The sequence below is a fragment of the Cydia splendana genome, chromosome 11 (genome assembly GCF_910591565.1).
Source record: "Cydia splendana chromosome 11, ilCydSple1.2, whole genome shotgun sequence".
NCBI classification, from domain to species: domain Eukaryota; kingdom Metazoa; phylum Arthropoda; class Insecta; order Lepidoptera; family Tortricidae; genus Cydia; species Cydia splendana.
Window position 1 is genome coordinate 7461339 of NC_085970.1, and position 24577 is coordinate 7485915.

The 24577-nt window shown below is 35.8% G+C and overlaps 1 protein-coding gene and 1 long non-coding RNA gene across 2 annotated transcripts in view; both read left to right on the forward strand.

Annotated features, from left to right (window-relative positions):
- Positions 1 to 1887: 1887 nt before the first annotated feature.
- Positions 1888 to 4973, forward strand: LOC134795023 (uncharacterized). Its single transcript, XR_010144761.1, has 3 exons — positions 1888 to 2118; positions 2853 to 3016; positions 3927 to 4973. It is a non-coding gene; the product is annotated as an uncharacterized LOC134795023 (long non-coding RNA).
- Positions 4974 to 15606: 10633 nt separating this feature from the next.
- LOC134795112 (uncharacterized) overlaps positions 15607 to 24577 on the forward strand; it is a gene marked incomplete at its 5' end in the record, with an annotated part of 78932 nt that continues 69961 nt past the window's right edge. The window contains one exon of the mRNA XM_063766945.1: positions 15607 to 15638. Coding sequence (XP_063623015.1) covers positions 15607 to 15638 — 32 coding nt within the window. The remainder of the gene's footprint in view (positions 15639 to 24577) is intronic.

Sequence of the window (24577 nt, forward strand, 5' to 3'; positions counted from 1 at the left end):
ACAAACTGCAATCACAGAATAAATAATAGTACTACCGTCCAGAAAGGACACTTCCTACAAACCCGAAGTTTGACAGCGGTTCAGGGTCGAATCATGCTTGCCATATATTAGATATGGCACTATCCCTTTCCGCTATTTAGGGTTGTCAAAAATCAAGTGATTATCTTATCTGTGGTCGTGCACGCAAAAGGAAGTCAAGTGGTGCCAATCCTAATAATTGCTCGGAGCAATGATGAGCCTAACTGAGCCGAGTTCGACCGAAGTGAGGAGTGTCTCCCCACTGCTGCAATAGGTAATGTTGAAGATCCTAATAGGGATCTGCCATCTTATGACCTGAATCCGAATCATAAACATGTACAGTAGACACTTCACGCCAAAGCAAGTGCTGCCATCTACCGATCTTGTACATGTTCTTGTGCAAAGTAGGTTCTACCTTCTGCCATCTTGTAGGCTACCATTGGAAGCATAAACTTCTCATTTACGCCTAGCACCAAAAATTTGACGGCTCCTGTGTTGCCCAATTACCCTTCGGGCCTACAAGTTTAAATATGCAGCTTTTTTCTATTATGGCTTGACAGACTATAATTATTTATACCTATGTTACAAGATTACAAGTAAAAAAACACTATCGATTTTTTTACAGAAATAATCGATTAATCGAATACAGTATTAAGTATACTTGGTCAAGCAGATCTTGTCAGTAGAAAAAGGCGGCAAATTTAAAAAAATGTAGTCGCGAAGGATTATCGTTGCATAGAAAATTTTAATTTCGCGGCTTTTTCTACTGACAAGATTTACTTGACCATCTATACAAGTCAGATACAAGTGCATGTAGAACATGTGTAAAGCCCGCTCCACATTGAGTCGATTTCGCTGTCTGCGATTCACGCGCATAGTCTGGAGGGGGCTCATAGTCTCGGAGTACAGTCACCTGCAAGAATATGTTACACAATGAAGGCCGCAAACATACCTGACACGATCTTATTTGTAGAGCCATAAGAGCGTCTCACATATTTTTGCAGAGTAACATATTATTGCAGGTGTACTGTGACTGTACATAGTACATGTTCCTTTGTTCCTTTGGCCTGACAAGGGTTCATCATTCCTTTACGCCATACTTAGTAGAGTGCTGTTATGTTAGTATTTCGTACATTTTCGTAAATTCGTCATCCTACAATGCTGTTTTGCTAATAAGCTAATCTTACAAGATTTTTTAACGTAGATTTCATGAACGCTCGATATTGGTTTGGTCTGACATTGCTTTTTAGTTAGTGTAGCCACCGTTGGCGCTAGTAGTATATACAGCTGTAATGCTCAGCCAAGATATGGTCGGACCGGATCGATACAGCGATTTAGAGCACGATGCTTGTTTTTGTATTAATTAATCTTAATTGTAAATAGTCGTTATGTTGTATCTTCTTGCTGTGTAACTTTTTTCTTATTCAACTAACTGTTTACTGTATGTTATTTCTGTCTTTTTTCTTCTTGTCTGTTACCTTCCGTGATTCTTCTCACTTGATGGTCTCATCGGAAGATCAGCGCTGGAAGCCACCAGCAACATGCTGAGATGGGGCCATTTCGTGGCACTTTAATCTTATTTTGTGTTTTCTTTTATACTATGTACTGTTCCGATTGTTTGTGCTTACGAATAAATCTATTCTATTCTATTCTATTCTATGTGTTCAACAAAAACATAAGCTGACCAGACCAAAATCACGGTCCGGTACGCCCGTCTGTTAGCACTATTGGGATGTACATTACTTGGTAGTACATTAACGGACTTCGTTTTTATTTTTAACTAGGCGGCAACACTAGCAGTTCACTGTCACCATGGTATAATAATATGTCTCGCTGTCACTTGTCTGAAGTCACGTCACATCACTCACAACACAACATCCCGTAGTATCCATGCGTCCGTTTAGTTGTCCATGCCAAGTCCATGCGTTGTCCGTTTCCCGCTGTCGGCCATGTTTTCTTTGTGTCGCACAAACAATAAATTGTGTGTATTGATAGCCTGATATTATAGGCCAACAACCCGAGGTCGCATTAGTAATAATTTGCTGCGACATAGTTCATTCTGTACTGCTTAGAATACATAACTGGACCGCAGAAATACCGGTAAGTTTCTTTCAGACTTGCGTTATTTCTCATTTTTGAACCGAAATTGGCTAGCTTTATAGGCTAAATTGATATTATAATTAACCTTATATAATAACTAGAATCCCCTTTTAGTTCACTCCACTAACTAACCTAAATAATTTAATGCCTATTGTAGAGAGCACAAAATTGCCATTAACCTTTTTTTGGGAGGTTTTATTTTATAACTACTACTTGAAAAACTAGCCCTCATAAATTTGTTTTTAACCACCCATGGCAGTGTACATCGTGTACATTTGTTGCATTAATTTAGGTAGTAGACATTTTGTCTCAAAGCGATGTGTTCAATATTCTTTGAGATGTCTTTTACTACCAGTGAACGGTTTACTACACATATTTGACACGAAACAGATTTGCTACAGTCAAACAAAATGCTCTGCTTTCATTAAGGGGATTGTATTATTATATTATATTGTTGAATACACTAGCAGCTGAAAGCTGATGCTTGTATATCACTGCACTTGTTTTTTTTAACAATTAATGTTCATTTTATGTTAAGTGTTTGTCAAGTCTGTTTTTATAATTGTTCACTGAAGGAGCAGTATCACTGTTTCTGGTAATTTATTCCACTCGCATACGACTTGCACTTTAATAAATGCTAACTTTAATTTTATCATATGTTCTATGCTGCAAGTGGAAAATGGTATTTTGCAAAAGTCATATGACAAATCTGATAAATTTTTTTCTCATTCCAGCTTGGTCATCAGAATGCTCAGTGAAAGCAATATATGCTATAAGGATGTTTACAACATCAGATGCTCTAGAGAGACTACCAAACTTCAGCTACATTCTTACACATTCCGGACAGTTGACATAGCGGTCTCTGTAGCAAGCATCTGCAAATGATGTGAATTTTAAGGTATGTTTAAGGTCATTATTTTATTAAATGACCACAACAAAACCTCAAATCAAAGACATACCAGTTTAGTTGGATTCACAACACAGGCTTCATAAGGTGGCAAAATCAGCAACATGCCTCATCCCAAACAATTGAATGATGATATCCACATTATTCACAACAAGCTTCATCATATTGAAATAATAAGGTCATTATTTAATTGTTTGCAATGTGATCTACATAATGTGAATGCTCATCTAGACATAGGCTCATAGTTAATTTTATTAGTCCGGTTAATGCATTATATTGCCTATATTGTCGAATTATGGTGATTGACTATGAAATAGGAATTTTCATACAATGAAATAAAAAAAAAAACTCAATTTTATTACAAATAGTAAGTAATTAAGTATTTTAGATGAGGATAGGGCTCAGATTTTAAAATTAAGGCCCCAAAGTTTTTATTTATTAAAATTAATTTTATTTATTAGAATTCTTTGCAAAATTGTATGACTAATATTAGTAATTCCCTTCTGTTTTACCTCAAGTCAGAAGTAGGGAAGTGGGAGGTATGCATTCTCTCTCAAAATTTAATTTTTCCTTTATTTAGGAAGTGGCCAAAAGTAGTTAAGTCACCATCAAATAGAGCTGCCAAGGTGTTCAGAAATATCTCAACCAAGCATTTATGTATGTGAACCTTAGCCGCTCCAACATATCTGTCCACCACTGTGTATATACCAGTCCGACCACACTTAATTTTCATGCTAAGTGCTATGTCAAGTATGGAGCTTATAGGGATATGTATGCATTCTTACTGCCAAGTTTGTGTAAAATTAGCGTGCTCAGAGTCTGGCGGTGCTAACAGGAACATTCCAAATATTGTAAATATTTTTGCCATTACTTAGCTAAACTTGTTGGTTTTACTTTCCAGGGTTGTATGCTGACTTCAGTGCAAATTAAGCTATGCCCAGATCGGATGATGCATTTTGAACAAGTCAGAACTACATCAACTTGCTTATGGCGACAGTCTGTTGAGGGCAAACTGTAAGCAACGAGCCTCTACTGAACAGGAGTGAGGCCAGAAGGGTTTCTGAAGATAGGAGGCTTGGCATCATCATGATCATCTCCTAGCCGTTTTCGGCTACAGCGACTGCTTTTCTACCGCTGAGAGCGTTGCTGGTGCGCTCTCAGGTGACTGACGTAGTCAATCTTTGCAGAAAATGTGCGGCCACACTCGCTGCAGGTCAGCACCCCTCCGTCGTAATTATACGTGATGGCCACAGGAGGACTGGCCTTTAGCTCGTCACGCTTAGCGTCGCTTGTGAAGGCCCTCTGCACATCTGGGGTGCCTTACGACAACAACAACTTGTTCCTGTCGCACATGTCCAAAAAAATATGGCTTGAACGATGGGCAAGCAGAAAATGATCATCCTGCTATTATTCTATGGAACATGAGATGGATGCTAAGACTGGGTTACCATTACCAAAACCAGTGAAAGATTGTTATTCTAACGCTACTACACCTACCAAAGGCAAAATAATTGTATGAACAAACTAACACTTTATAAACACTGGGATCAGAAGGTTGGAATTGTCAATTTAAAGTCACTGAATATCACATAAAAGTTATACATTTGTTATATCAAAAACTATAATTATAGGATTAACATTGAAGGTCAATTATATCAATAAATTTAGTAAAACTGTTACAGTAATTTACAAGTACGTTTACACGTTTGGAAACTACCGGGCAGGTCGTAAGACGGGGAGCAACTGGCGAGGCCCGCACCTCGCGGCTCGCATCTAGAATGTATTGTCAGCATTCCTGTTACATAAGAAGATTAATTTGTTTTGGCTTACATGGAAAAATGATTGTATTTAACTTTTGAAACAAAACGAAATTTCCTTCACTGAAAACAAATGGGGATACAAAAGTTTTCAATGCTAAGTAATGAAGAAAATTTGGACGTTTGTGTTATTTGTTCCCGTTTTATTTAACTCTCAGATATCTTACAAATAACCATCAGCAATCAACGGTTTTATTTATAACAGTAACAGGGAATATGGTTGTTAAGTCTGTCCCTTTGTCATGTCACTGTGTTGTCTGCAGATGCCTTTCCATCACTATCTAGGATCTTCAGGGTATATATTTTGCCTTGTCAATTTGTTACTGCTAGAAAATACCTGACAAGGAATCAGTTGAGCGTTTGGAAAGTAAATAAACTAAAACATAATATCTACTAAAAATGCGATTATTACTTATTAGATACAAACCAAACATTGCAATGGTTTATTTTTTGGCCAGGGATGCCTTTTTCTTATAAATAGTAGTGATTTAATGCATCTTTTGCAATAACTCCAGCCAAATTGGCCAATGTTACCATGGCGCTCACTAGCAAACCACGGCTGCGAGAGACATGTTGAAATTTTTGCTGTCCTCAATGTTTTTCTTCTGAAGTCGTTAATTTTTCGGAAGGGACACCATTCTGCGCCACATTTGTAGTTTTTCTTGGTGGATTCCCCATCCTTCTGAAGTAAGAAGTGTAAGGGTTGTGTATAATTTATAAATCTCACCTCACGGTTTTCTTCATCATGAATTTAATTTGCAATTTTATGCGTCCAGCGTTGCCTAGTCGTTATTTGACTTCATGAAATTGATATATAATTCTCCTTTGTCATATTTTTATTCAATCTTTATTGAGAAGGAGAAGAGGGGTACTTATCTTAAAAAATAGTAAGAAATATTAACATCCAAGTCTCGATAATGTAACTTAAACCTTTTATTTCACAAACATAACATAAAATAAACAACTGTTAACTCTCCATAAACAAAACAGAAAATAAAAATAATGATATAAAAAACACAAATTTTAAATTACAATTGCAGAACCCCCCACAAATGCTGCCTCCAGAAACCTCTCATCCACCCGCTCTGCACCCGTTCAATCGACCACGGTGGCGGGATTCTTCTCTGGGGGCAGTACTTGTTATTGGAAATTGTGCCTGGCAGAGCGCGGCGGAGTGGTTGATCATGAAATGAAAGTACTGACGGACTTTGGAGAACTCACATTTTTATTAATAATTTAACTACATGATACGTGCTTACAGATGGACGGCTTGAGACAGAGAGAGCAAGAAAAGGACAGTATAATTTGACATTGACAGATATATCACAGACTAAATAAACAACTGTATTCTTTTAAGAAAAGGGTGTACGTATTCCAACTTTCCAACACTTGTGAGGTCTAAAGTATCCATACTGCGCGAACACCTCTTCCTCACGCTTTTCTAAGCGCTGATATCTTGTCTTCATGTGACGCAGTATGTGCCCGAATACTCAAAAGTATAAATGATCATTTGCTTTGGGATCGAAATTATCGTATGTCCGTCTCCATTTCGTTCGCATATCGAGGTGCCGTTTCGGAATAAAGCCTGGAGAGAATCGTTCTGCTCTTTTTGGGCGGAAAGCATTTTATTAATTTGTTAGTTCAACTAACAAATCTTGTCGAAAAGCAAAGCAACCAACCTGTATTTTTCGGTCATTGTTGTCGCCTTCTGTTTCAAATGGTTCATTATAGTCGGACTGATGCCCGGGTCTAAGTCCATGTTTTGTAGCTGAGTCTGTAAGGTCCTAATACTGGGTAAGGCCACCAGTTGTAGTAAGTATCGATACGTCTTAGATTTCTTATATATCGCAATTGCTAAGGCTTTTTCTAAAAGACTCCATAGTTTGCCTCGCGCATTTCTATTGTGATTGCATAAGTATGCAGTTATTAGGGTCTTAAGTGCCAATGACTTTATACGGGGCATTATATTTCCTTCTCGCAATGTAGACATTTTTCGCTTATAATAATCAATTTTTTTCAATAATTTTCTTGACTTGTGCTTCTGCAGATTGATCGGGTTGTCTTGGCTCGGGTTGCAAAACTTCAGATGTAACATTTATATTCACGGCTGTAAATGATAATACAGGATAGTTCTAATTTAAGAAAACACGAAAGGACACATACTGGGGCGAAGCCTTTTCAGTGTAGCTACTGTGATTACAAATGCAGTCAGAAGTCAAACTTACAAAAACACCTGATGATACATACTGGGGTGAAGCCATTTCAGTGTAGCCACTGTAATTACAAATGCATGCATGGAGGATCATTATCCTCTGTAGCAATTTCTAACTGGTCAAGGTCTGGAGTTTTATCTAACCTTTGCATGTATTTCGGCAATAACTTCCATTGTAGTTGATGTTTTACTTTGCACCTCAACTGATCTTGAACTTTCGGGTCTTGATTCTCTACGTATTCCTCTAGTGATTCTCATTTCATTGGTGAATTCACAGCTAACGGATCTTCTTGAATTGATAGATTACGTGGATGTATGTTTTCCTCTTCTTCTGGGACTATAAACTCGTCTTGAAATACGTCTTTATTCAGAGGATATATTCCTGATTTTGTAAAGCCATTTGAAGGGGTGCCCACAGAAGCATCTCGCGAGTACGCTTTCCCAAACAGCATAGACACCTGAAATGTCGTAACTGTTCTTCCAGGATGTTGGCGCAGCCATTTTTCTGTTACGTCTATATAGTAAAGGCTCAAGGGCTTAAAAAATGACACGGCCAGAGGCTGCAACTTATGAGTTGTGTGGCCCGGAAATGAAAGGATCACCACGCCGTGCGTTTTTGCAAACGTAATAGCGGCCAGATCTTTAGTGTGACTGGCGTGACCGTCTAGCAAAAGCAAAACTTTCTTCTCTGGAGTCGGTTTCACAGTTTCAACAAAATGTTGCAGCCATACATAAAATATATCTTTGTTGATATAACGATATACGAATATGGTACCAGGCGGTGCTCCATCTCTCATCTTTAGCTAGTCGGGCTGATGCCCGGCTCTAAGTCCATGTTTTGTAGCTGAGTCTGTAAGGTCCTAATACTGGGTAAGGCCACCAAGTGTCGATACGTCTTAGAGGAGATTTCTTATACATCGCAATTGCTAAGGCTTTTTCTAAAGGACTCCATCTTTTGCCTCGCACATTTCTACTGTGATTGCGAGAATATGCAGTTATTAGTGTCTTAAGTGCCAATGACTATACGGGGGCATTATATTAATATATTTTCTTCAATTTAGAAATTTTCCGCGTATAATAGGTAATAGGTAGGTATTCATTTTTTTCAAAAAAATTCTTTTGCGAGGTGAAACTTGTAAATATGTGAATATAAAATATTTACATTACATAAGCAATTTATTTCAACGAAAAACACAAAAATAAAGACAAATAGTTCCTTTCCATAATATAATAATACCACAATATTTCTTTATTTCTGATAAAAGATAAATTGAAGGTGCAGTTTAACAGCTTCTCCAAAAGAGATGCAGTTATTTGCCATACTAACTTTTATTTCTTTTTGCCTTTCATGTCCTGAGTATGACTTGTTTGTGGCGAAGTGAAAGCCATTGCATGAACAGCAAATGGCCATTCTCCTCCTCCACTACACAGGTATTTCCAGGATGCATTTATCCGCACTTAAAACATTTGGGCTTCGAACGACAGTTATTTTTGGTATGGCCAGCATATAAAATGGATGGATTTTAATTTTTAATAAACATTAATATTTAGGGATCCCCTAGGCTGCAATACAATGTCTTCTTCGTCTTGACATTCCCCGTTGTCTTATTGCCTTGCCTCCAGCAACTTTAATTGACAATATGGAATCTTTACTCCGCAAATACAGCTGCCGTCTCGGATAATGTATGAGACGGAAGTAGGCGGATAAACTAACGAAATACCACTACTTAATGTCTATAGGCAGCTTAACCAAAAGTCGTCTCCTTCACGAATTACCTTCTAAATACCTAAAACTGTTATGGATGTGTTCCTCGTTGCGTTGTCGTACTCTCATATTACTCAAAGGACTACTGCACTTTGCTATTCGATCACGACGTTGCGATATGATGGACGGCCAAGAGTGTCATTTGTCAAACGTGTTTCACATATTTTCTTCATCTTACGATTGATTTCCTTGTGATTCTACAGAATTTCTTTTTGGTCAGAAGTACCTATAAAGAACAGTCTTGACAAGTTTGCCCTGCAAGCCGATTCCTTTAATTTTTCTGGCATCTCGCACAAGGCCCGGTATACCCCCACTACGTCCAAGCGGGCGCTGGATGGATTATAATTTCAGTATGATGGAATCAAGTGAAACGGTCTCGGCACTTTTAAACGCCGCTGACTAAGTATTCCAAAACTCAAACAATCGAGACATTTCCACTGGGCCTTACGCGAACGTAGTTTACGGTAGCTCGTTTCCCCTTAGGTCGCATGGCCCGATTGACTAGTCCGATCAATCGGAATACGAATATTTTTTTTTTCCTGTTGGCTCGATTGATCGGACTATAAGGACTTCTCAAATCCTGTCAGTCCTACTATCGGAGTGACAGGATTTAAAACCGCTCATGGATTAAGCCTGTTTTCGGTGTGAATTAGAATTAGTAAATTTTATATATTGAAATAATAGGCATACTATTAACAACATCATAATTTAGTTTTATTATCGTCTAAAAACTGTAATAAATTGATGAAAACTTACATGAATGGTAATCGTTCCGCGGCATTTTTGTGTTTTTTTATTACAGCATGTCCATACTGACGGCCTTTTTTATACGTTTTATTTTTATGGTATTGATGCCCTTTATTCAGTAGTACGCAACCACCGTTACGGCGTAAGAATACAATTTTGTAGTGATCTATTATTTCCTCCATCTTCCGTCCGTCCGGTTTAATAAATTGATATTGATCAGATGTTGACATTATGAACTGACATCGCATCAAATAAAATATAGAAAAGTTTATCAAATGCCAGTGTCTAGTAATGAGTTAAGATTAGATAACCTTTGTGTCATCCGGACTTAGCAAAATATCAAGTCTACGGTTATGTCCGATCAATCGATCCAACAGGAAGAAAAAACGACCTCGTGGTTCGATCGATCGAACTAGACGAACTTTTAAAATCCCATTACTCCGATAGTAGGACCAAAGACATATGTAACTTCGTATAAGAAGAATAAAGTCTAAGGAAAAAACGTGCCTCGGAATTCAAGTAAAAGTCATTATCGAATAGATGGCGCACACACCTTTAGCCTATCCTCGGCTAGATGGCGCGACGACACCGTGTCATATTTAACAATTTTAACACATAGATATCAGTGAATGAACATGGATCAAAATGATATAAAAATAATAAAATCATTTATCCATATATATACATTTTTTGATAACTCTATACGTTTTCGTTTTGAGTTTTAGTCGTGTGTTGATAGATGGCAGTAAATTTACTGTGACTACAAAATTTACAATGACAGGACCCCTCTATACTATCTATTCTTTTTGGTAGGACTGACAGGATTACGTTTTCCGCTTTGTAGCGAAAAGTGCCTAAGACTAGAGAACCTGCCTAGGTAGCGGGTCACTGGCAGTGAAAGTATATGCGTTCAGAAAACTGATACAAAATTTTGAATTCTCGTTGAGAAATTTTAACTTTTTACTCTGAATACTTAACATGGCCAGAGGCTGTATGATTACGCCTACTATACTATAATAAAATAGAAATGAAGTTAAAATTTAAGTTACATTTGAAGGACTAACACGCCCAAATGTTAGCCCTTCATGAAAAAGCTGGATTCCGCCATAAAGGCGTCGCTCGCACCCTTATCAATGTATCTAAAACAAAGGGGATGCATGGTGAAAACCTGCGTGACAAACTTTTCGTCGAAAATGGAAAGTCTATTAAAAATCTACATACAATGAATCACTCGTTTATTCTCACAGGAATATTTTTAATTCAATGCGATGTGTGCTACTCTGCAGCGGCGCCACCATAATGAATACCAATGAATTATGTGGTGAAATGATGTACATAAAAGGTACATCATGTACGTATAATGTTTATGGCTGTACCTGTGATAGGAAACGAAATAATCGGCATTGAAAGTGGCGCCGAAACGGTATGAATTGTAAGAGAGGCGCGCGGGTGAGCGAGACGGATATAGAAATTCTTACCGCGGGACCGCGCTCCCGCGGCCCGTTCCGATTTCCAATAATAATAGTTATTTGTTTTACAAGGGGGCAAAGTTGTTGTTTAACCGCTCGTGCTAATATTGATACCCGAGCAAGCGAAAGATTCCAAACCACGAGCGTAGCGAGTGGTTCGAAAAATGGAATCTTGAGCGTTGCGAGGGTTTTAAAGCACGAGGGTTAAACAAAATTTGTCTCCGAGTGAAACACAAAATTTTTCACCTCACCAACCCGAAGCAAATATTAAATGTTAAATACCGTCATTATAGCCAACTTTGCCACCAGGAGAAACTTTGCCCAAAACGACAATTTTAAACATTAAATAATAGATTAAATTATTAAATATTTAAAGGAAATAGGTTAAATTTGTGACAAAACTATATACCAAACATATGCTCAACTTGACTTGGGAATTTTCAGCGAGTTGTCAAATATAGGGTATATTTCAGAGGGCAAAAATTGTTGAAAAATGAATGCAAGTAGAAAAAAAAATGAGAACACTGACAAATATTTCCGGGTTTCAGTTATAAAACATGAAGCATAGATTATGTCCATTGAGGTTTAATCTAAAAAGGCCTAAAGACACAAAAGTTTTGGCGGTGGGCAATGTAATCCGGTAATTTACAGACCTATGGATGCCAACATTGCCCACCACTTAAAACGGCTTAGGGTTGTCACTTTTGACAAATTTACCCAACTTCGCAAGTAAGCGAATGTTATGGTTATGTTTTGTACACTAAAGTAAGTTTATAATTATATACTGTATTTGATTGGTCTTATTATCCTTTATTTAGATGTTTTATCCCTTTACGCCTGAAAACTACAGCAAAACTCATATTTTAGTCCATTAAACTACAGGTTTTCTCTAAAGTGACAACCTTAGCCTTTGTAAAATGCTTAGGTGAGTCTTGTATGGAAATGGCCAAAAACGGGTAGGCAACATTGCCCACCAATTCAAAAGTTATTACACTTATCGCTAAGTTATTAACAGGGAACGGTACGATTGCCCAAAACCATTAAATAATCCTTAAGGGGCCCACTGATTAACAGTCCACCGGACGGTATCGGCCTGTCAGTTAGAACAAAATTTTGACAGTTCCGAACGACTGACAGGCCGATACCGTCCGGCGGACTGTTAATAAGTGGGCCCCTTTAGACATCATCATCATACATACGAGCTGTATTTGAACACCAAATTGACGTGGGCAATGTTGGCGCAAATCCCGGATATCTTTGCCCGCCCTCTAAAACGCCAAAAAAAGTGGGTAAAAACATGATTTAAAAATGTTCTTTAATTAAACTGATGCGTTTGATCACTATGGACGTGCTGAGCAAAAAAAATCATATGATGTGTTATATTTTTTTTTGAGATATTCGTGTTTTTTCAAAAAAAGCGGGCAAAGTTGGCTATAATGACGGTATCAAACAAAATCAAATCAATTTCAAATTAATGTTATTAAATATTTATCATCCAAAATCATCATTTAAAAGTCAATTCTACCAGTAAACATAAGAAAACAACTCAAAATTTGCATTTGATTACTTTGCCTCACATGTGAATTACTGATAGCAAAGTGCAACTTTGCTATCCGTTTTTGAAGTGCAAAGTAAGTCTTTCCGAGCTGGTGTGGTGAAAATTAAATTACCTAATGCAAATTTTGAGCTGTTAACTTATACGTTACGTATTATAATATGTATTGTCTTCGGTTACCGCGATTGCATATGTTACTCATGAAATAAAACTATTAAAACGGATTATATCGCGTATAAAGTTAGACCAAAGGAAGTCTGCTGCGATTTTGATAGCCCAAGCAGTGCAAGTGTTATATATATCGCGGTCTGAGTACCCACAACCCACAATACAAGCCTTCTTGAGCTTACCGTGGGGCTTAGTCAATTTGTGTAAAAAAATCCTATGATATTTATTTATTAATTTGTTTGATATTTTACATTAGTATTTTCGTCGGGTTGGTGTGGTGAAAAATGTTGTAACTCTCGCAACGCTCAAGATTCCATTATTCGAACCAATAATTCGCTTTTTTATATAATTATGGACAACAACTTTGCCCCCTCGTAAAACGAATAACTATTTTTCTTTTTACAGATACATAAACATAACGAAAGCCAAAACAAAAATATTATTTATGAAAATAAGTTCAAAAACTAAAACCCGACTACTGAAAATCGCAATGAAACAAGATGTAATTCTTATCTGAAACTATCATACAGAAAATGTTATTTAATTATATACTTTTAAATAAAAAAAAAATACAACATACTTAATATAATTTTTCTTTTGATACAAAAGTACAGACACAGAAACATAACGAAAGCAATAACAAAAATATTTATTATTAAAAAATCGGAACGGGCCGCGGGAGCGCGGTTCCGCGGGAAGAATTTCTATCACCATCTCGCTCACCGCGCGCCTCTCTTACAACTCATACCGTTTAGGTGGAACGCGGAATTGAAATGTAAATAAAATCACTAATCAATGCAAAATAATTCTCTTTTTTCAATAGGTACGTAATAAGCAGCATTAGTACATCAATTTACTTAAGAAAAAAATTATTAATATCATTTCCATCTATGAGTACTGTGTGGCGCCGCTGGGGAGTATTCTCCCCAGCGGCGCCACTTTCAATGCCGATTATTTCGTTTCCTATCACAGGTACAGCCATAAACATTATACGTACATGATGTACCTTTTAGGTACATCATTTCACCATATAATTCATTGGTATTCATTATGGTGGCGCCGCTGCAGAGTAGCACACAATGCGATCTGCGCGGATCCAAATTGCAATCAGCTCATCGGCCGAAGGAAAGGAAAAAGGGGACAGCTGGAAAGTTCTCTCTAACCAAAGACAAAAGTCAAATGTTACCAGAGACACGATGGGAAGGATTCTGTTCATCACCGAACAAAAACGCAACGGTATAATTTCGATTAAACTATTTTTGAAAAATAAATTATTAAATATATTACCAAATATTGAGGTGACGAGAGGAGAGAGGAGCAGAGGGGTTATTAAATTAAACACATGCGCTCTATCTAATGGTCCGTTTACTAGTAACTAATAATATCATCTGTCTCCCTATACTATACCACATTACAGGGGTAGTTAGCAAAGAAAAATGTTTGCCAATAACATTTTTCTTTCATTTTTAATTATCTGGCATAATAAAACTTAAAATATACGGACCTTGTAATGAAATTAAAATCGCTGTCTTTCGACATGCCTTCATGGCCTGGGTGCTGGCTCTGCCGGCTGCTCCTGCTGCTCATCGGCTGGCTGCTGGCTCCGGAGACGTCGGACCAACGATGCCCTTTGTCGCATTCGATTGAACCTGGTCAGCTCCCGCTGTACCATCCCACGGTAGTACCTGAAGTATTGTCGAATCCCGTGGTCGCGACGCAGATGGCCAGTAGCGTGGCCACCGTAATAAGAACGTACACCTGACACCAACACGATAATGTTTTGGTGTTTGTAGGAATATAAATATTAATGATTCTTATTTTGTCAGGTTGCATCGCAGGTCGATTTATTATAGGAAAGAGACTTGTTTCTATATAGGACAGAGACAATAAATTCACTAAATAAACGTACCATGTGTAGCAGGTTTAGAGGTACACTGTGCTGTTGCAGCACATGGATGTTGTAATGGTGGGTCTCGGCGTCCAGATCCGTGCGGCCGCCGTCGCCGTGTTGTATTATTACGGCCTCCTCGTTCTTCTGCTCACAAACACACTTGGAACATTGTTTCCCCATGATTACGATATTTAATTTTGCTGTCCGTAACGTGACTGCGCACGAGAGGTTTCCGAAGGTGACTAGCCATTGTACGCGAGTAGTAAAAAGTCTTAGTAAGCATAACGTGTCACGGTCGCCATGAGGTGACGAGAGGAGTAGAGGAGTTATTAAATTAAACACATGCGCTCTATCTAATGGTCCGTTTACTACTAACTAATAATATCATCTGTCTCCCTATACCTATAACCACGATATTGTTTAAATTGATTTTCTAAGAAACAAAACTATTCTTTACGGATTTTAGTCGACCAGATTCAATTAATAAATACAAAAACGATAGGAAAGTTTTTACTAAAACTGTAAAAGACGGTAGACGACAAAGCTCGAAAAAACTCGCTGTCAAACGTCAAAAGTAACAAGGTGAAAGGATCCATAAGATTGAGATGTATGAGAAATATTAAATTTGGATGAAAATGAGAACGTAAGTAGGTTAATTTAGGATAAAACTGTATTTACATAGACTATGGATTCCGACGAAGAAACACTCTGTTAACGTTACTGTTGAAACGGAAATTACGTAAAAAGAAGAGAAAATATTGTCGTCGATATTGGCAAGATCCTCTATGGAATTCTGGAATTCATGAAAGTGACTATTTTGTGTTGTATAAAAGAGTGAAAAAAAATTAAAAACACTTTTTTGAGTATTTAAGAATGCCAAGAAAAACATTTGAGGAACTTCTGCTTATAATTCAAAACGATTTAAGACATCGCGATACAAAATTCAGAATGTAAATTTCACCCGAAGAGAGACTAGTTATTACATTGAGGTAAGTAAAACGAAATCCTTCATAGAATTTTGTGTTTATTTATTCAAACATGCATAATTGAAAGTGGCTTTGTCGTTGTTGTGATACTTGTAGTATATTAGTTAAGGGTACTTGTAAAATACTGTATCTACCTACATTCATATATGGGGCATTTCACGTCAAGCGGGCAGCGAAAAAAGGGTAACGATCCGGATTTTGTTTATAACTGGGTTAATTGAACATGTATGTGATCTAAAAAAAATGGCATCTTTACTTTTTTTATTTATTGCTTGGTTACGATTATATACGACTTTAAAAAAAATACAAAATCTGAGTAATGGATTTTTCAAATGTCGTGGATGCAAATCATCAAATGCATTTTAAAATAACTTAATGGTGTTTTATATAGAATAATAATGTTATTTCTTGAAAATGAAAAAAAAAGTTAAATTTAATTTTTTTTTCATTTAGTAAACTGGAAGTATATATAAAAAAATTTTTTTTTTCTAACTTCGCATTTTTTTTATTTTTTTTATTTTAGCATAAAAATGTAGTTTATAACCTGGAAATGTTATGTAAAAAAAATTATAGTTGTATCTTGAAATTCGTAAAAGAAACTGATCAAAAAACTATGGTGCTGCACGGTAGTCACGGCACGTTTTCCTGAGTTGTTTCGTAGTGCGGTGATATCAAGTGTAACATATGGTTTATAAGTATGCAAAACGGCTATTACTATTACGATATTATTAAAATTAAGTATAATACTTCTATATTTTTTATGTTTTTTCATTGGGCACTTGGAATAAGTAAAACAAGAGAGTAGCATGTAATAAAATCTTTTATTTATTTGGTTATTTTAACTACTTTAGAGTCTGTGGTAAAACTGGTCCGTTTTATAGTTATACCCTCAGGTGTCGGTAGAAAAGCGTGGTATTTTTTCGTTCCAGGAATGGTGATAGCCCTGTCAAATCGTGGTTGCAAGAACAGTCTGTGTTGCTGTATATCTTCCTTGGCACAATAATATACTGCTGTTTCCTTTAACGATGTTCTCGCCCATTCATATAAACGCAAAGGTGTAGTTATTGCTCTGTTTGTTGGCATTTGAAGGCTTGCACGAGTTGCTAGTCTTTTCAGGTTCCCGCCAAGACCATCGCAAGGCCCCTTTCCATGTGAAGTTGCATGAAAATGAATTTCTGCTTCAATGCCAAAGTCATCTTTATAACAATGTATATTAACAAAGTTAAATCTGTTTTTAAAATGTTGTGAGGCTCCATCGGTGCTATACATAATTTTTGTCACTGCAATATTTTTTTCTGAGAGATGTGTGTGAAATATTTTCTGAAATGCGTAAAATGAAGCTGTATCGTGCTTTAGATCATCGGATATCATTACAATGCTTCCGTGTTGTAATTTATTCTGGTCTTTGTAGTAAAATACCGATGTTAGCAGCGTTGACTGATCATTATTCCAATGAAAGGACTGTGCGGAATCTTGTATAACGAAACTGTAATTTTCGGCAAAATCGCATTGGACTAAGATTTCACCTTCAGATATTGTCTCTTTTAGCTGTTTAAAAAAGAGTGCTTGTTGTTCAGCGATATATGCATGTGGTTTTAGGATATCTAAAGCATTACAAAAGCTATCCACAAAGTCATCTGCGGGAAGCACTTGGGTGACTATCGAAAAGCGGTCCGTTCCCATCCATTGTTCATACTGAACGTTTGTGATGTTATTGTCATCAAAAACATTTTTTAAGTGATCCCGAATCGCATCCAATCCAGGACAATCGTTACAACGTTCAGTTGGGGATGATTTAGATGTCATCAAGTGACATTTAGACGTAGGGTTAGGGCACATCATTCTTCGCAGGCACTCTTTATAACAAGCAAGGTGGATGTTGGTTTGAGCTCCATTGAGCATAAGTTTAACATTCTGGTGATATGTACACACACACACAACGTGGGTTCCGGAATCGCCAGCAAGGACACTGTTTCGGCCTGAGTGTGTAAAACTTAGTTAAGCCTACCTTAATGTCAGGATACTCATTTTTAAACTGTTGATACAACTCATTAATGTTGCACATCAAAAGTTGTTTCTGCAAGTGTGTTCTGCCGTCGTGCGTTTTGACAGATACAAAATCTTTTTTTCCAGGCATAACTCTGCTAATATCTTCACGAAGATAAAATGCTCTGACTAACTCTTCTGTTTCGACCGGTAGCTTACGGCCACTACGGGAATTGGGTGATGCCAAAACGCCAAATTGATCCACAAGTTCCTTAGCCTTTTTAGCTTGTCGTCGCGATGTCCCAAATTCTTCTGCGAGTTTGCTTTCACTCCAAGACTTTGGAGCAATAGTAAGTATTAGCATTTTCTTAGACGCAGATGTAGACGGCTCATTGTATTTCTGTTTCAGCTGACACAGAATTTCCTCATCTGCTATAGCTATGTCTGTTTGAGTAGAAACAGTTTTACGACATTCGTCTTCCGGAACAAATGAATCACTTTCTTGGTGCTGTGAACAATCAGTTGATATCTGGCTACCTTGAGACGACTGCGACTGCACAATATCGGGATTGTTTTCCGGCGATATTTCCTTAGAAAGTCGTATTCTGCAGGACGTGCACACGTAAACAAATGCTGACAATCCCCACTTCTCAGCTAAACTTGTAGAAATTTTTCTCACAATTTTAGTTCTCGGGTGAGATGTTAATTTAAAAGGATTATAACATCGATCACCGTAATAATTCATAGTATTCAAATATTGAATATTATTGCGACTAATAATACGACTAATTGCAGAAAACAGAACACAACGCGGTAGCGGCCTAAGTGACACTAAGAGGTAACGGAAATTCAAATATCGAATGACGCTTGCATAGCGTCACTATCTATCTCTTTCTAGCATATAACGTCGATATGAGGTGATAACTTACTGGTACCAATTATTTAATAAGAGATTTGTTTATTTAATTATGTACAGTCAGCATGTACATGGAGATAAAATATTGCTTCTCATTTTATTTTCGTATCACAAAAGTAAACAAGAAGTGTTTTTCATTAAAATACTTATAACATATTGCAGTGTTTGCCTATGTTTGCCATTTAGACTGCCATATTAAGCAACATTTCCGTACGGAGAGACGCGTAACCTAGCGCAGTACCTTCATACTTTGATCACATGTCTTCTACGAATTTCAAGATACAACTATAATTTTTTTTACATAACATTTCCAGGTTATAAACTACATTTTTATACTAAAATAAAAAAAATGAAAAAATGCGAAGTTAGAAAAAAAATTTTTTTAAATATAAACTTCCAGTTTACTATATGAAAAAAAAAAAAAAATTAACTTTTTTTTTCATTTTCAAGAAATACCATTATTATTCTATATAAAACACCATTAAGTTATTTTAAAATGCATTTGATGATTTGCATCCACGACATTTGAAAAATCCATTACTCAGATTTTGTATTTTTTTTAAAGTCGTATATAATCGTAACCAAGCAATAAATAAAAAAAGTAAAGATGCCATTTTTTTTAGATCACATACATGTTCAATTAACCCAGTTATAAACAAAATCCGGATCGTTACCCTTTTTTCGCTGCCCGCTTGACGTGAAATGCCCCATATAATAAATCAGGTTGAACTAGCTCGCGTGTTTTACTACATGGTGACAGCGGTGGCCACTAATTAATTTGAAGTTTGCGTATTTCTCCACCTCTAACGCGTTCTAAAGCAAAGGCATTACATAATAATCCAAAGATCGATGACCTCTTTTAATATGTAAGTAGTAGTCAGACGCACAGATGTTACAAATCAAGTAGCTTAGTAAGCTATTCCTTATCTTGTTAAATATGTTTAATTATTGTGTCCAAGATGAACGTATTATGCACTATTACTAATTAATTTATTAGCATCCTTAATTTCTATGCTATAAGACTCAGATTGCATTGGTAGTCTTGGCGGTTATGTTCGTGTTGGACATTAAGAGTAGTTATATAGATAGAAATAGTTATATGAATATTTCTGTTATTGGCATGGCAATGTAAATTTGTCAGTTTGTTATTATTTAGTATTATTTAATTTTGTAGCTCACTTAATGAAATGAAACTTAACTAGCGACCTGTTAATTAATTTGTGTGTATTATATAGGTACATAATTTAAGTAATTAGTTTTTTTTTTCCCAAGTAAAATGTATAAAGATATCTATATTTCTTTTTACGTTTTGTTTTTCCGAAAGGGATGAGATGTAGTATATTAGTTAAGGGTACTTGTAAAATACTGTATCTACCTACATTCATATATAATAAATCAGGTTGAACTAGCTCGCGTGTTTTACTACAATACTTATTAATACTTAAACTACGAGTATATAGATACTTAATTGTTGAAATATAATATTTCCGAGCAACAGTCTTCATTCGCTGAATCACAGGTTGATTACTAATATTATGCTAATCATAATCAACACTACAATTATTTAAGAAACAATTCTTAATGAATAAATCATAGATTGATTATAATTATAACTTATCAAAATTTGACCTATTTATGCAAAAATGATCGATAAACTAAATCACAAATTAGGTAAGGAAATAAGTAATCATAATAAAATTAACAATAACTTGGACTAACATTATTTGGTGAACACTATTCAATCTCAGTTAACTTTAACGGTAATATAAAATGCCAAGCAACGAAAAGTGTTTCTTTAACTAAATCAGATATATTTTAATTAAGAAAATAAGTAAACATAATCATAATAACTTTAAGTAACATTATACAAAAGGAACAATTCTCACTGAATAAATCACAGATTAATAAAATAACCTAATAAAAATCAATATTTTTCAATTTTCATTATACACCATGGGCCTGAATAACCCGAAATTATAAAAATTATAATGATATTAAGAAATATCTGGATTTGGCTTAGATTCAGAGATATTTTTTTAAATATTTAATATATAATAATATTATTAATTATTTAATAATTTTTTCGTCTTACTTAACTCGGCGAAAAAGCATTTTTGACTGAAGTTTACACCACTATGTATTCTAGTCTTGTCATACTAATTGACAGATATTAGAAAATAAATAAACCCCTCTTACTAAAAAAAAAATTTTTTTTTGAAAAGGAAGTCCTAAATTTTATTTTTAGGTTATGACTTATTAAATGCTATGTAAAAGTATTCAAAAATCTAAAAAAACAGTCTCTTAAAATTATAAAAGTCATACAACATTTTTGTTTGTTTTTATATCAAAAATGTGTGGTTAAAATCTTTCGGGTTATTCAGGCCCACGGTGTAGGGCCAAAATACTTTTTAATGCCTAATCCGAGCATACAAATTTCGAACAAAATTAAAAATAAAATATTAAATTTCTTTGTTTTTTTAGGTAAATATAGATTAGTTATAGTTCGATTTATAATATGCATACCTCTGCAGCGATAGTTTTAATGAGTTTATTATATTTCTGGCAACTAATATATCAAGGTGGTAAGAAATTAAACAACAGCGTTACTTTTTTACAAAATTAACTTTTTTAATTAAAATTGCACAATCAGACTTTACAATATGTCAGTTTTAAACTGTAACGCTTACATTTAGCTCTTAGTAAGTTAAATCACAGAAATAATCAGTTTCATGGAGTATTCTTAATAATTAAGATTACTGCGTTACCAAAGTGTCATTTTAAAACTTAAACTTTCCTATTAATAACAAAAAACAACTTATATTTAATACCACCTAATGGCATAACCTTCCACTTTTGATCAATAATACGTACGTAAGAGGTTCAGGCATTTAAGATCACTAGAAGCCCATGTATTACTGAAATTACTACAATAATCAAAGGGACACAAAAGTAACGCAGTAGTAAGCTTAGTAACACAGTAGTATTTTCTTACATACTATACTTTGTACTTTCTATAGAGATCTGTTATAATGATAAAACAAAACAAAATTTTACTTCTTATGACGTGATATAGTATCAAGTAACTCAAATAACTTCAAAAACAACAAACTTAGCAAATTTAATACAAATAATTCAGTCTTACTTTTCATATACGTTAATTGCTTCATCGTAATGAAAATATACCCTTTTACCTTTTACGATAACTTTAGGGTTAGGAACAATTTCCAAGATGTTATCGTAAGGCTCGTAAGAAATATCAGTCTCCACTGCTTTGAATTTTTTGCCAGTTTTATCTACCATCTTGTAAAACATAATTTTTACGTCTCCTTCTTCATCGACTTCACTTTTCGCAACGCCGAGGTAAGTGTAGTGTTTGTCTTTGACAGAAGACACTTTTATTAAAACATGGACACCGTCAGATATTTTTGAAGGATGAACATTTTCCTTTTCAATTAGCTGCATTTCGTTTATATTAGAAACCGATGGTTGGCTAAAGCTTGCTAAAGGTTCGTCGTCAGAGTTGGAAGATGAGGAATAAACCGTATTATAATATGATCTTCTAGGTACGGCAACGACATTAGAAATGTCATCTAGGACTGATTCCTCATCCAATTCAAACGAAAGAATATCTTCTCTAAGTGTATCAATGACAGGAACAGGAACAGGCTGATATGTTGTTGGATTCATGCAACGGCAAAAACCCCTTTCGCAAAAGCAACTGAGGTCTCTGTATTGAAGTTCACCGGGAGTGTCAGTAAAAACTTGATGTACTTGCATAGTACCCTGGAGTGGCACTAGGTTTTTAGGTAGTGCTTTTTCAACGATTTGAATGTCGCTTTCAGTCAGTAAGTACATTCGAACCTTGCTCAAATCCTTCAAAGTGTAATAAAAAGCTTCTGCATCATAAATATCGGTACCAGCAGCTACTTTTTCATCTGCGGTGCGTTTGAGGTAGCCACCAACGCCATCAGCAGCCCCTTTTCCATGACCAGCTTCAAAGAAATTCCATGTAACGCGGATGAAATTGTATTCGTTGAATAGTCTGTGACTTATGAAATAAAAATTTTGCTTCTGCCGGTATTGAGTAGCTGATCCATCGGAGAAAAAGTGAACTGTAGTTATATGACGGTTGTTGTGTTGTATTTCGCGAATAATTGGATGTAGGTGTGCCCAAATGGAGGCAGGGTTATGGAAATTATTCGCAGAAATGGTACAAAATGAATTTACAGTTGGCTTGTTATGTCCTTCAGGTTTTGTGTACATAACTCCTGTATGTAAAGTTACTTGCTTTCTTGATCCGCCAAAATGGTGGGACTGCACCTCTTCAAAATGCTTACAGTTATAGTTTTCGCTAAAGTCGACATGCAGAACGACTTCGTTATTATTCAAATTATCTATAGCATTTCGATAACTCTTGTACTGTACTTTAATGTTGTAAATATGTTTCTTTAATTGTATCAAAATTTGTTTTAAGTTTCCTATCAATTCTTCAACTGTTCCTTCAGCTATTTCCTTTACGTTTTTAGTAACTTTTACTTTTTGCCTGATTTTTCAATCATTTCCGATTTCCTTATCCAATGAGCCCATTTCACTAATCCGAGATTACCTGTTGTTTCCCTAAAAAGTATTTCTTTTGTCTTACAATCTTTACAATTGCCAGTCATACAAGCTTTGTTATATGTCGAGCATACTGTGCTAGCGATAAGTTCGTTCATGTTTGAGGTGGCAAGGACTCTTGTTTTGTGAAGAGCATCTATAATATACTGCGTAGCTCGTTGGTATCTCTTTTTGTATTTATCGCACAGCCGTTTCATCTTTTCGAGTTCTTCCTGAATTTTCAGATTTTTTCTGTAAACTGCAGAGCGATCTCTTCGTATTTGTCTTCGGCCTCTAAATCTCGATGAAACTGGAGTTCCTGACCGTGGGCTGGACGCCGGTGTAATGTTCATAATTTGTTGAGCACACTTTTGACGTTCTCGTCGTTTCTTGTTCGCAGTCTTCCATTTACGCTTGATATTTCTGTGTTCACGCTCTGTCATATCTTTTACAAGTTTTTTATTTGCGTGGTACCTTTCAAGATGTTTTTTTTGGCTTCAGCATTTTTTATAGGGTCCAACTTTAATTTAAGCCTATAACGACGTTGCTTTTCTGCGTTCGTTAACGCTATTTAGTGCAGAAGCTTCTTTCTGTGAAGAAAGAAAGAGTATTTTTGCATTTCAGTCTTAATAATATATTTCTAACATTAAAAATAATAAAAAACGCAACTGCGTTACCTTTACAACAACTGCGTTACTTTTTTCTAGTAACGCAGTGTAGCAGTTACGCAGTTGTAAATATTTGACTTCGTTGTAAATATTCACTAAAAAGAATAATAAAATGCAAATATTCTAACACTGACAGAAACAAAACATGACTAACTGCGTATTAAAATAACAATAATGTAAATATCGTCAGTACGTACCTTCCGACAGCGGTAACTCAGCGGCCACGCAATAAACACACGCACCTCTCTCAACGACTGTGACGCGACTGATCCGGCTAGCGGTCTCCCCCCCCCCGCGCAGTTGCTATCATTCGTTCTACTAGTTACAATAAGTCGAACCAAATGAAGTGAAATAAAATGTAACACACTCACTTTAAGGTTTATTTTCATATAGCAACGCAAGGTAGTTACGATTTTGTTCTTTGTTGGGGACACAGACTAAATATTTTTTTATTCCATGAAATATTTAATGTAAAAAATATCTATTGGCGTTGTAATAAGGTTCAAATGTTACATTTTCATAGGGACATTTAAGATTCAACGCCACCTAGGAAATATTGGGAGAAATAGCTAAGTACATCTTGACACAGTGCTCAAGGACAGCAATATTTTGTACTAAGAACGACTGCGTTACCAAAAATTACAACGTTGTTACCGCAATTTTAGGATAAATAACATATTTTCCCGGTCAAATCTTGTTTTCTGCGTTAGAAAATAATGTTATATTTCGATATAAGTATACTTTTTGCGCAATTTTGTACTGATATCGCATAAAAT